Source organism: Tasmannia lanceolata, unplaced genomic scaffold, assembly GCF_043159265.1.
Source record: "Tasmannia lanceolata isolate RefF3 unplaced genomic scaffold, GAP_Taslan_0.1 ptg000005l, whole genome shotgun sequence".
NCBI classification, from domain to species: Eukaryota; Viridiplantae; Streptophyta; class Magnoliopsida; order Canellales; family Winteraceae; genus Tasmannia; species Tasmannia lanceolata.
The window spans coordinates 12,212,355-12,226,221 of NW_027518682.1; the positions used below are offsets into that span (position 1 = coordinate 12,212,355).

At 41.8% G+C, this 13,867-nt stretch overlaps 1 protein-coding gene across 1 annotated transcript; it reads right to left on the reverse strand.

Moving 5' to 3' along the window:
- Positions 1-4,822: 4,822 nt before the first annotated feature.
- LOC143876647 (protein S40-7-like) lies at positions 4,823-5,773 on the reverse strand. The gene has a single exon (XM_077378334.1). The coding sequence runs from the start codon at positions 5,682-5,684 to the stop codon at positions 4,992-4,994; it is 693 nt and encodes a 230-aa protein (XP_077234449.1). The 5' UTR covers positions 5,685-5,773; the 3' UTR covers positions 4,823-4,991.
- Between the last annotated feature and the right edge of the window lie 8,094 nt (positions 5,774-13,867).

A 13,867-nucleotide genomic window follows, 5' to 3' on the forward strand; every position in this document is an offset into this window, starting at 1 on the left:
TTCACTTAATTCACATACCAAACTGAACCATACCATTTTGGGTGGAAATAAAGGTTTGAAAGGTTCAAAAGTGATTGAGTAGAATGCCAAATCTTGGCTCATTACTAGACCTAGAAATTGATCATCTATTCCATGTTATCTTCACTAATCGTATCAAATAAGTTGTTGGATATCGTAGTATATGTGCGCACCCTCTTTATGGAGGGTATTTATGTCTTTGCATGTATCTGAGCTACATATATATAAATAAATATGTGCATGAGGGAGAACTCTCTAATTCACGATTTCTCCCCAAAACCTTCTTCTCTTCTCTCTTTTACATGTTCGATGTAGCCGTAACATGGTATCAAAGCTGTATCGCGATTGAAGATTGAAGATGATCGTAGATCGCGATTGAAGGTTCTTCAACTCACAAGCCCTAAAAATAAAAACAGTTCCTCTCTAAACCTAACCAAGTAATAACCCTAAATCTCCCTCTGCGCCCCCCCCCCCCCCCCCCCGAAAACCAGCCACCCCATGTTTGCCCCCCCTGCGCGCCCCCCCCTGAAAACTCAGCCGCCCCCTAATTGCCCCCCCCCCCCACCCCCGCGAGCGCGCCCTTAGGGAATGATTTTTGTGAAGAATGGAAGTAGGGATAGGGTTTTGGCCGTGATTCAGGAGGGCGTAGCATTGGTGGTCGTGGAAACCGTTATTGTTCCCACTGTGATATGGAGGGTCATACCATTGATTTTTGTTATGATTTACATCCAGAGTTGCGACCATCTCACGCAGCACATCATGTTTCAGGGACTCCCTCCGAGACTCCTACTGATCCTTCTAACACCTTAGTTGTCTTCCGCACTGAATACGAAGCTCTTCTACGTCTACGAGACAACGGGAAACAATCAACTGCAACTCTTGCGAAGGAAGGTAGCACCCCATCCTGCTCTCTCAGTCATTCTAGTTCATGGCTCATTGACTCTGGAGCCTCTCATCATATGACTGGTAACAGTAGCCTAGTTAGCCCCTTCCAGCCTAATTCTTCTTCGACATTGGTTACTTTGGCTAATGGGGCAAAATGCCCTATTTCTGGTACAGGGGATACATCTGTTGGTTCTCATTTATCTCTTTCATCTATTTTATGTGTACCTAGTTTCCCCTGCAATCTTCTTTTTGTTAGCCAACTTACTCGTCGTCTTAACTGTTCGGTAACATTCTTTCCCTCTTATTGCTCTTTTCAGGATCTAGCAACTGGGAGGAGGATTGGTTCAGGACATGAAGTGGATGGACTCTACTACCTTGGCGGTGATACTGCACCTACAGCACTGAGTACTTCGGTTGATTCTTTCATGTGGCATTGTTGTCTTGGTCACCCTCCAGTTGATCGTCTGCAGTATTCTTCGGTTGTGTCTGGTCCGGTTAGTCCGTTTCAGTGTGAGTCGTGTCAGTATGGAAAACACCATCGTGTTTCCTACAAGTCTCGTTCAGTGGGTCGTGTCCTACGTCCGTTTGAGCTGGTTCATTCTGACGTCTGGGGTCCATGTCGGACTCCTTCTATATTTAGAGGTCGGTATTTTATTATTTTTGTGGACGATTATTTAAGGATGACTTGGTTATATGTAATAAGAGATCGTTTTGAAGTTTTTAATATATTTCGCTCATTTATGCTCTGTTTGGTTGCCGAGTTTTTTTTGTTCCTGGGAGTTTTGTGGGAGAGTAAGTTAAATTTTGGTCCCATCCCATGTTTGGTTGCCTTTTAGCACTAGGTTTATTTTAATCCCACTCTTGTAATGATTACTTGTGGGGTGAATTTTTTAATCCCACTTTTGTAATGATTGCCTTTTCATCCCATCCCAAGATAACCCCAGGAACAAAAATAAACTCAGGAACCAAAAATAAGCTTGAGAAGAATTTTTTTCTACCCAACAATTCATGCAACCAAATAAAGGGTTTTTTTTTTCCCACCATATCTCCCAGGGTATTTTTTTCTCCCACATAACCAAACATGGGATTTTTATTTTACCGGGATACTTCTAGGACTCTTTTTTTTTCCCACCTATCTCCCAGGGTATTTTTTTTCTCCCACATAACTCCTGGGAACAAAAAAAACCTGGCAACCATACAGAGCATTAATGCTAAAATCTCTACTCAGTATTCATATTCCATTAAATGCCTACGCACAGATAATGCACGTGAGTATTTCTCTGTTTCTAATGGTTTTATGGATTTTTTATCGAGTCGTGGAATTATTCACCAGTCATCGTGCGCCCATACCTCTCAGCAAAATGGGGTTGCAGAGAGGAAAATTCGATATCTTGTGGACATAGCGAGGACTCTTCTTTTCCAAATGCATGTTCCTAAATTATATTGGGCTGAAGCCACTCTCACCGCCTGTTTTCTGGCGAACCGCCTTCCGTCATCTGTTCTCGATAATCGATCTCCTTTCTCTGTCTTGCATCCCTCTGGGAATCCATTTCCCTTAATTCCCAGAGTGTTTGGTTGCACGTGTTTTGTTCATGACCTTACCCCAAGATTAGATAAGCTGGACCGCGAGCGATTAAATGTGTTTTTCTAGGCTATTCTCGCACTCAGAAGGGCTACAGGTGTTATAGTCCTCAACTTCATCGTGCTTATGTCTCTGCTGATGTTTCATTTTTTGAGGATAAGCCCTATTTTACTAGACCTATTTCTTCTCCGGTTCCTGACCCAGAGGTTCCGTTGCCGTTGCCGTTGCCTGTCCCGTTACCTGTCTCAGTACCGATTTCGTCATCTGTAGATTCCCTTAAACCTCTGCAGGTTTATTCTCGTCGTCATCACCATCCTGCTTCTCAAGATGCCCCTTCATGTCCTCCAGCCTCATCACAGCTCACTAGCCCACCTGAAGCTTCTGAGGTAAGTAATTTTCTTGTTGAAGCTCCGATTGCCTCCCGTACGCGTTCTCATACGACTCATCATCCTATCTCTAATGTGGTTTCTTATGCTCATATTTCACCCTTGTACAATTCCTTTTTGTCATCTCTATCTTCTGTTTCTCTTTCTCCCTCTGTTGTCGAGGCTTTGGCTCATCCAGGTTGGCGATCGGCAATGGAAGCAGAGATGTGTGCTATGAAAGAGAATCACACGTGGCAGTTGGTCTCTCTTCCGCCGGGTGCTCAGGTGGTGGGCTGTAAGTGGGTCTTCACAGTGAAATATTTACCTGATGGGACGGTAGAAAGGCTGAAGGCTCGATTGGTTGCCAAAGGGTATACACAGACATATGGCATTGATTATGTTGAGACATTTTCTCCTGTGGCCAAGATTCCTTCTATCAGAGTTCTGATATCCCTTGCAGTCAACAGGTCGTGGCCTCTCCATCAGTTAGATGTCAAGAATGCATTCTTACATGGTGATCTGCAGGAAGAGGTATATATGGAGCAACCTCCTGGCTTCGTTGCTCAGGGGGAGATGCAAAATGCTGTATGTAAGTTACACAAGGCGATATATGGTCTAAAACAATCTCCTCGTGCTTGGTTTAGAAGATTTAGTGAGGCGGTGATACGATTTGGAATGAAACAATATGTTGTAGATCACTCAATCTTCAGCTCTCAGGGCAAAGATGGCAGGATTTTTCTGATTGTGTATGTTGATGATATCATAATTACAGGAAGTGACGGTGTGGGTATACAGAGGCTGAAGGAGTTCCTTCAGAAGGAATTCTGCACCAAAAACCTTGGTCGTTTGAAATACTTTATAGGGCTATCTTTATCACAAAGAAAGTATGCACTAGATATATTGGAGGAGACTGGCCTTCTGGGAGCAAAGCCAGTCGAGACTCCCATGGACTCGAATGTCAAGCTCTCACCTGATCAGGGGGAGTTACTAAAGGATCCAGGCAATTACAGACGTTTAGTTGGGAGATTGATTTATCTCACTGTCACACGTCCGGATATCGCTTATGCAGTTGGCGTGGTGAGTCAGTATATGAGTGCACCACGGACATCTCATTGGTCGGCGGTCATTCAAGTAGTGAAATATCTGAAGAAAGCTCCTGGTAGAGGACTCCTCTTTAGAAAGCATAGTCACATGAAGATTGAGGGATACTCTGATGCAGATTGGGCAGGCTCTCCTGCAGACAGGAGGTCCACAAATGGTTACTGTACTTTTGTTGGGGGTAATTTAGTGTCTTGGAAAAGCAAGAAACAGGAAGTTGTATCAAGGTCAAGTGCAGAGGCTGAGTAGAGTACAGAGCCATGGCATATACAGGTTGTGAGCTGATCTGGTTGAGGTCATTCTTGTCAGAGATTGGGTTACCTAACTCGTCGCCTGCGTCTCTCCACTGTGACAATAAGTCCGCCATTCATATCGACATGAACCCAGTCTTTCACTAGAGGACAAAAGATATAGAGGTGGATTGTCACTTTAGTCGTCATCGGATTCAAGAAGGGCAGATTTGCACTGTGTTTACAAGATCAAATGATCAAATAGCAGATATGTTTACAAAACCATTGAGTAGAGTTCGATTAAGTGATTTATATAACAAGCTAGGAATGTATGATATACATTCTCCAGCTTGAGGGGGAGTGTTGGATATCATAGTATATGTGTGCACCCTCTTTATGGAGGGTATTTATGTCTTTGCATGTATCTGAGCTACATATATATAAATAAATATGTGCATGAGGGAGAACTCTCTAATTCATGATTTCTCCCCAAAACCTTCTTCTCTTCTCTCTTTTACATGTTCGATGTAGCCGTAACATAAGTCAACCACTTTCAAGAAATTCTATCAAACATCCAGCTAATTCAAAGAAAATCTGTATCTGTCTTCAACATGTTCACATCCAGTGTTAACTAAAAGAGGAGAAAAAAAAAACACTGATTTATTTACTCAATGAGATACTCATTTAGCCCTAAGAAAATTCAACTGCATTCATAATAAAAAAAAAAGAAGCAGAGAACTCTCAGTTTCAAACAAAAGGCTAGAATAGACAAGAAAGAAAAAAAAAAAAAAAAAAAACAAGAGTCCCAATTATTCAATCTAGAAAACCTGTTCTTCGCCAAACAGCATTCCTAACTTGCCTCAAATCCCTCCCCTTAAGAGTCCTCCCAGCACCTTCCAAAACCGAAAACGTAGTCATCGGCGACCTCGCAGACCCCCTCGCAACCATCTCATGTGGCGGTAACATCTCATCATCACCATCCACGTCATCATTCTCCACCAAAACCCCCCGGCGCCCTCCGGCGATCGGAATCACCGGAACCTTCATCGGAGCAGATTGATGGAACTTTCCAAAAGGAACAGACTGTGAAGAGTACTCTTTCGGACTCTGCGGTTTCGGAATCGCCGGAATCATCCGAGATGGAGAAGAAGAAAGAGGAACGATCGAAGCCTTCCGGCGTAAGAATGGCCGGTGACCTAGGGTTCGTTTTTTGTCGTCATCGAGTGCGGCGAGGATGCCGGAATTTTCAGGAAGCCGGAATCCGACGACGGCGGTACGAGTCGGCATCGAGTTGGGAGGATGTTTTGGAGAGGTGGGAAATTCTCCGGTTGCCGGAATTTGGGGAGGTTCGGATGAGTGTTCGCCGGTCCAAAGGATGTCGTGCTCGTGGAGCTCGTATGTGGAGGATGTTTCTGAGGGTTGAGAGAATTGGATGAGGAAGCGATCTGAGGATGGGGATTTCTTGTGGCGGAAAAGTGGAGGAGAGGAGGGTGAGTTGGAATCCATGACGGAAAGTAGATTCTGTTCAAGAGAACGGGGGATTTCGTAAGGGGGTTTTTACTTTTTACACCATGAGAGGGGGAGAGAAATGAGCGTCGGGAGGGTTTATATAGGGAGGAGAAGGGTGTCTGACGTGGCAAGAAATTCGCCTGGAATTGGATGACCTGCCAAAGGTTTATGACGGAGAAAAGTACGGAATGAGGCTCTTATTTCGAGGAATTACGGATTATTGGCATGTTGTAAAACAAGAATAAAACACGAGCTAATGTTCAAAATCGGATGGTCAAAAACACCATGATACCCTTCTTACAACGACAGAGTGTTCCTTTTTCATTATTGTCTCTTAAATCCGCGTGTTTCACAAGGCTTCTTTTGGTTCGTTTGGATGTGTATTTGAACCAATAGAACCTTGGGTTCGTTTCTACCTAGGCCGTCAAAAATAACTAGAAACGGATGGATGCTTGACACGCAGGGGCGATGCCAGAAATTTTGCACAGGGGGGCAAAAATTATAGTAATTTTTTTATCTATCTTGAAATTAAGATAGAAAAAATTTCTATCTGAAATTTTGCACAAGGGGGCAAAAACTATGGTAAATTTTGCATAAAAAAAGGAGATAAAAATGGTAAAATTAAAATTTTAAACTTATTTTCTGTCTTAGGGATGATTGGAAAAGGGGGCATATTTTTTAAAAAAGCGGGTAAGTATTAAAAAATTATTAAAAAATAAAGGCATATTTTTTTTTTCCAAAAAAATAAGGGGGGCAATTGCCCCCCTTTCCTCTCATGTGGCATCGCCCCTGTTGACACGTGTAAACTTTTTTAGAACCGACAACCTAAACTCAATCATTATCCTTTCTCTCTTATCTTTTGGCTTAGAACGGTAATATTATTGAATACGTCTCTTTTGGCTTAGAATATTTTCACTTCTCTTTTGGTCCCCACTTCGCTTTTGGCTCATAACGGTAACGTTATTGAATATGTCTCTTTTGGCTTAGAACGGCAACGTTATTGAATATTTTATTATTTCTCATGTCTCTTTTGACTGAGAACGCCGCCGGAATATTAAGTGATACGCCGATGGAAATAGGGATACGCCGGAGGAAATATTGGGGTACGCCGGTGGAAATAGGATGCAAGTGGAAATGGGATGCAAGTAGAAATATTTTATTATTTCTCATGTCTCTTTTGGATGAGGAAGCGATCTGAGGATGGGGATTTTTTGTGGCGAAAAAGTGGAGGAGAGGAGGGTGAGTTGGAATCCATGACGGAAAGTAGATTCCGTTCAAGAGAACGGGGGATTTCGTAAGAGGGTTTTTACACCATGAGAGGTGGGGGGGAGAGTCGGTGGGTTTATATAGGGAGGAGAAGGGGGTCTGACGTGGCAAGAAATTTGCCTGGAATTGGATGACTTGGCAAAGGTTTATGGCGGAGAAAAGTACGGAATGCAACTCATGTTTCGAGGAATTACGGATTAGGAACACCTTTTAAAACACAAAAAAAACCCTGATACCATACGGACAACGATAGTCTTCCTTTTTCATTACTGCCTCTAAAATTGGCGCTCTTGCTTCTTTTGGTTCGTTTGGATGTGTATTGTGTTTGAACCGACAGAATCTTAGGTTCATTTCTATCTTGGCCGTCGAAAATAACTAGCGACGGATGAATGCTTGACACGTGTAAACTTTTTTGGAACGCTGACAACCCGAGCTCAATCATTATCTTTTCTCACTTCTCTTTTGGCTTAGAACGATAATGTTATTGAATACGTCTCTTTTAGCTTAGAATCTTTTCACTTCTCTTTTGGTCCTCACTTCTCTTTTGGCTTATAACTGTAACGTTATTGAATACGACTTTTTGGCTTAGAACAACAACGTTATTGAATATTTTATTATTTCTCATGTCTTTTTTGGCTGAGAACGCCGCCGGAATATTAAGTGATATGTCGACGGAAATAGGGATATATCGGAGGAAATATTGGGGTAGCCGGCGGAAATAGGATACAAGTGAAAATAGGGTGTACGTCGGCGAAATTCAGGGGTATACCGGAGGAAATAATGAGTTACGCCAGGGTAAATAAAGGAGTACGCAGGCGAAAATAGGGTGCAAGCGGAAATATGGTGTACGTTGGCGGAATTCATGGGTATGCCAACTTAAATAATGGGGTACGCCGATGTAAATAATGAGGATCAAATGAGAAGGGAAATTAATCTAATCCAAAAGAGACATATTCAATAACGTTACCGTTCTAAGCCAAAAGAGAAGTGGGAAAAGATGAAGTCGGCGCTCCAAAAAGTATTCAATAACGTCAGCATTCAAAAAAGTTCTCCAACACGTGTCAAGTATCCATCCGTCTCTAGTTATTTCGGACATACAAGATAGAAACAAACCCAAGGTTCTGTCGGTTCAAATACACATTCAAACGAGCCAAAAGAAGCCTCTGAAAAGTACCAATTTAATAGGCAGTAATGAAAAATGAAGACTGATGTCAGAAGGGTATCAGGGTCTTTTCACCACCCGATTTTGAAGATTAGCCCGTGTTTTGTTCTTGTTTTAAAAGGTGCCCATTATCCGAAATTCCTTGAAACACGAGGCCCCATTCCGTACTTTTCTCTTTATGGCCGGCACGAGGAAACAAGATGTTATTAGTGGTGGGTCCCAATTGGAGATTTCAAGGAGCTACGAGTGTTTAATAATAGTTTGTGAAGCTCTGCCACGTGCTTGAATGATTAAGGGACAAAATAAATTCGCACCCATTGTAGGATGATTCGCTCCCTTGTTGGTGAATTACTGAATTGGCATCAAAAGCGTCGAAGAAAATCAGACTTTAAGCTTTTTAACGTCAATTAACGTCAAAGTGGTATGGATCATCCTACAGGGGGTGCGAATTTATCGTCAGCAAAATTTAAACACAAGAAAGGAGGCGATTTTCCGATTTCGACTGACGTGCGCCGGGAGTTAAATTGTATGCGCGAAGTTCGACGTACCGTTCAAGTTCATTGTATTTTGAGGTCCGGAGTTCGGATCCTTTTCCCCATCTGTCACTCACATAATTATGATATTTAAGGCTAACCCCACTCGATAATTTATAATAATGGAATCCTTCTTCTTCTTAACTTTGATTGATCTGGACCGTCCATCTAATATAACCCATTTTAGATGTTGATCATACACATTTAATGACAAAAAGTGCATTTAATTTGATGTTATCATTGTTAGATTGCGGTCATTCTAGGATCAAATCTAAGGATGGGTGATTGGACTTTGTGCGACCTGGGGCGCTATACAATCGTCCCGAAAGGCCAATGGGATGACTTTGTGTCGGCCAATGGGATGACTTTGTGCCAACCAGGAAGCGCACGTCGACCAGAACTAACAGGCCAATGGGATGATGTGTAATTGGACTCTATGCGACCAGGAGGTGGCATGTCAATCGAGCTGGTAGGCAATGAGGACCCAGTGTTAGTGAGCTAGCAAGTAACGAGCCCTCGTCTCCGCTGAAGATCCCCATTCAGCTAGGGTACCCCAGGGTCTCAGCTGCTTCGGGTTTCTACATGCCCTTTTCCACATGTCGGCATGCTACTGGAGATCCTATTTTACCCGTAACACATCAATAGCATCAACATGAATCAAGAGACAGGGATTACTGTGGTCCCATAAATAAAAAACAACAAAATAAGGCTACTGTTATTCGCACTACCATGTTTTGATAATTGCACTAACTCACCTTGTCTTTCCCTTTTTAATTAGCTTTAGAGAACTTTTGCGTTATTGTAATAGAGAACTTTTGCATTATTGTATAATCCTTGACAGCTGGTTAAATAACAAAAGTGAAGAAGAGTTGAGTGCAATTATCAAAACATGATAGTCCGAGTATCAATAGCCTAATATAAAAAGGGGAAACAATATATGTCCCTCCACGTAGTATAAAAAGAGTAGTCATAAATGCACTAGAGGGGGCGGCCTTGGGAAGAATATATCACTTCCTAATAAAAATTGTCATCATCTCGTTCCTTAAGGCCAAGTTTGGATATCCACAAGATTTAGGGGCGTTTGGATACGCGGATTTTAGAATCCAGGTTTTTAGTTTGAAAACAGTGTAAAAGAGGGTTAGAGACAAGAGAAGAAGAGGACTAGCCGTCGTTTTTTACTTCTCTCCATTCTTTCCATCAACAAGAGAGTAGCAGATCCTCCCATATTTCCAGGTTTTAGAAATCATAGGATGTAGGAGAGATTTTTAAAACCTGATTTTCTTGCTTAAAATCCAAGAAACGTTGCCAGGACAGCATCCAACAGCTTGATTCGTACCCTCTTTTACATTGTTTTCAAACTAAAAACTTGGATTCTAAAACCCGCGTATCCAAACGGCCCCTTAGATTTGGATTTCTCACATTTGCAGTCGAAAAATCCAAATCAGCTACAAAAGTGGAAATTTTTTTTTTTTATAATTTTCATCTCTGTTCTGCATGATATTATTTGGAAATCATTGTGGCAGTTACATTCAACCTCTTTCTCCTCCTTGCGGTCCCTCCCTCCCTCTCACAACATCAACACTAGGATGATACAAAAACACGAGATCCAAATGTGGCCTAAAAAATAATAGGGTGCTTTCGTGCTTGAAGCCTCAAACAGTCCTTTGCTGTTTGGGACTTCGTGGCCACATTTTCTCCTTGACATCCCCGTCTTCCACTAGGAAGAATATTATAGAGGCTGGAAATTCCAACCCAATGGCCCCTACTCAAATGAAGAGGCCGCATGACTAGAACATGCAATCATATATTTCACTATATACGGCAGTGCGGTAGTGTTCTCCTTCGTTTTACAACTGCATAATGTGATTATAACAGTGAAATGAAACATAAGAATGCACGTATCGGGGGGTCCTGGGTCAATTGCTGCATAATAAGTAATTTATAAAAAAGGTTTTTGCCTGCCCAGGCCTAGCTGATTTCATGTTGATTATGCCAACTGATTTTGAGTCCAAAACCAATTACTAGACTCAAATTTATGTTTAGTTTTGGGAAAATTACATTTACACCCTCTCTAGTTTCTGACACATTCAACTCTAATCCTGACTTTCAAGACATGACAAGTACACCCCCTCGGTCAACGGTCTGATGTCTATCAGTTTAACCTGACGGAAAGACTGAAACTAACCTCATTTGCAGAGGGATTAGGGTTACACCATTTCCTACTGCCGCGGTCGCACCTCCGACCACCGCCGCTGTCGCACCTCCGGCCACAGCCGTCGTCGCTATCTCCGACTACCACCGTCAGCTCCACCACAGACAATGAAACCCCACCCCATGGTTACATCAAACCCACATTTCAAGAAAAAAAAACATTGATAGAAATAAAAAAAGGCCCTAAAATATTAGGGTTTATGGGCAAATCTTAATAATGGTGTGAATGAAGACAAATAAAACACCTAAATTGAGGGTTTATGTTGATAAATAAACAAGGGTTTGAATCAAACCATAATTTTCAATTTTCAAGTCTGAAAAACCTAATTTTCAGTTGGGGAAGACGAGGGCATTTTGGTCATTTCCGCCTTGCCGTCTACTCCGTCATGTTAGAAAAACTTCAGGAGGTGTACTTGTCACGTTTTGAAAGTCAAGGTTACAACTGAATGTGTCAGAAACTAGAGGGGGTGTCTCTGTAGTTTTCCTTTAGTTTTTGAGTCCAACAATTGGTTCTGGACTTGCAATTGGTTGGCATAATCTCAAATAAACAAGGCCTCAAAGGGATATGACCATATGATCTCATCTGCGATGTATATGGATCCCTATGTTGACCTTGCTTTACGCTCGTATTGTGCACTCGCTGGGACATTGGGTTGTGTTCACCAACATTACAATCATGGTTTACAACAATCATCGATTACAAAGCACTTCTTCAAACATATACTCGTTCCTTTGTCATGTTATATGCTCGTGATTTTCGTTCTTATACTGTATTAGCACATTTATTGTTAGAACGTCATGCTTCCATAATTCCATTTGGCAAAAAATTATAATAGTAATGCTTAAATCTTCAATAAGATTTGTTTCTATCCACGTTGGATTTGTGCCTAACACCTTCTAATCTCATGACCTGATGGTGAATCCATTTAGAAGAGCATACCAACCTAGTGCAGACTTAATTTTTAGCTCATAATCCTTATCTTAAGTGGCAACTCTAGGTCAAATTATGGGTTGGTGTTTTCTCAACTCCAAGAAAATTGATGTCTCCACTCACTAATGTGGTCGTGGCTAAGGTCGGTCAGGTTGAGCTTTTGCTACAAAATGAATTGGAATCAGGCGTTGATTTTATCAGAAAAACTCAACCCAAATTCCCAAAAGTTGACCTAGCTTCACCCCTACAGGAATCCAACTCAGTTTTTGTAATGTTAGGCATGATCTGGTCAATGACTATAGAAGTCAGTCTCAACCTCGTAGACCCTACCTTGATCAGATGATCATAGCCCCTTCATCCATCAAGCCTCGTGCAGGGTTTTTTTTTTCTTTTTTTTTTAAATTTATTTTTGAATGGTAACTGGTAAGCCTCATATAAGGTTCTAGGAATAAAACTAAACAATTGATTTTTGCCATCCAGCCTAAATTATACATGGGAAATGATATTTTGCCACCTTTTTTTAGTTGGGACAGCCCCCTCCAGTGTCATAGAGTAGTCATAAATACACTAGAACGGTCGGGCGAATGTGTTACTTCCCTTGTGGGACCGAAACAATGATCCTTAAGATTGATCTCAAAGCGGCTGTTTGCCTAGTGAGACTTAACTAGGCGAGTTTTGATTGACTAGATAAAAAAGTAGCCCGACTGTGAAGGCCCTATTTATTTCAGAATTTTGATAATTGATTTTGAGTCCAAAACCTAGGCCATGTTCGTTTGAGATTATGTCATCTGATTGCGAGCCACAAACCGTTAAGGCTGACAATTGGTTGTCATAATCTTAAACGAATTGGACCCTATTATTGGACTTAAAATTACACTTATGCACTGTTTGTTTGGGATTATGATAACCGATGGTGAGTCCCCAAACCAATTATTGGACAAAATATTAATGTATTTTGAGTCAAATTTTCAGTCAGGAGTAGACCTCGCAAAAAGTGACCCGGACCCGTAGGTCCACCTGGCCTGCCCGTAAATTAGTGACCCGTTGAAATTTGACCTGGTCTGTATGGGTCCCATCAAAACTAGGCCTGGGTGGTAAAACCCGCGGGTGCTCGTCAAAACCGAAATGATCGAGATTTTATATGGTGTAAGCCCTTGCAGTCACGCATTTTTCAGAAAGTACTATACGAACCACATCATAGGATGATCTAAACCGTCCATGTGATGGAACACAACGTAAATAGGCTGTGTCCCAAAAATCATTTCCATAGGATGATCCTAGCCCTCCGATCTATAGAGGTTTCCGTAAATAATAATATTCAATTCCTTCATGGATCAGAGGGCTAGGATCATCCTATGGAAATGATTTTTTGGGCACAACCTATTTACTTTATGGCCCATCACATGGACGGTTCTGATCATCCTATAGTATGGGAATAATAATAATAAAAAACAGGTGACCCGCAGGTCCACCCGGCTCATATGATTATGGTTTTAAATTTTGGTTTCGGCTAAAATTTCGGACTTATCCAAAGCCTAAAATTTCAGTTGAAATCCCGAAATTTCGGGCGAAATTCCATACTGCCTATTGAAATGCTGTTTTTAAGGAAGAAATTTTGACCGAAATTACCGACATTTCAGCAATTCCGTACGAAATTCTATAACAGGATAAAAAACTAATAATTTATAGGAAATTACGACGGTTTTGGTGTAGGTCCTCACCAAAATCCAAAATTTCGGGATTTCGGTCGAAAGTTAAAACCATGCATATGATAGTGACCCGTAAGATTCCGGGTCATTTGTGACCTGGCCTGTACCACTCGGACCCGTACAGGTTGGGTGAAACCCTGCCCAGCCCACCCATCTGCCAGGTCTAGTTTGGACTGAGGAGGCTCACAATCTGTTGTCAAAATCTCAAACGAACAAGCCCTTAAATTTGAGTCCAATAATAGGTTTAGGGCTGACAATCGGTTATGCAAACGTGCATCGACATGGGCACAAGCGGAGTGACCTGCATTTCGTGGTGTTGAATGGGGCCCACTGCTTCTCAACTATTTGTTCTCTTTGTCATACGCACG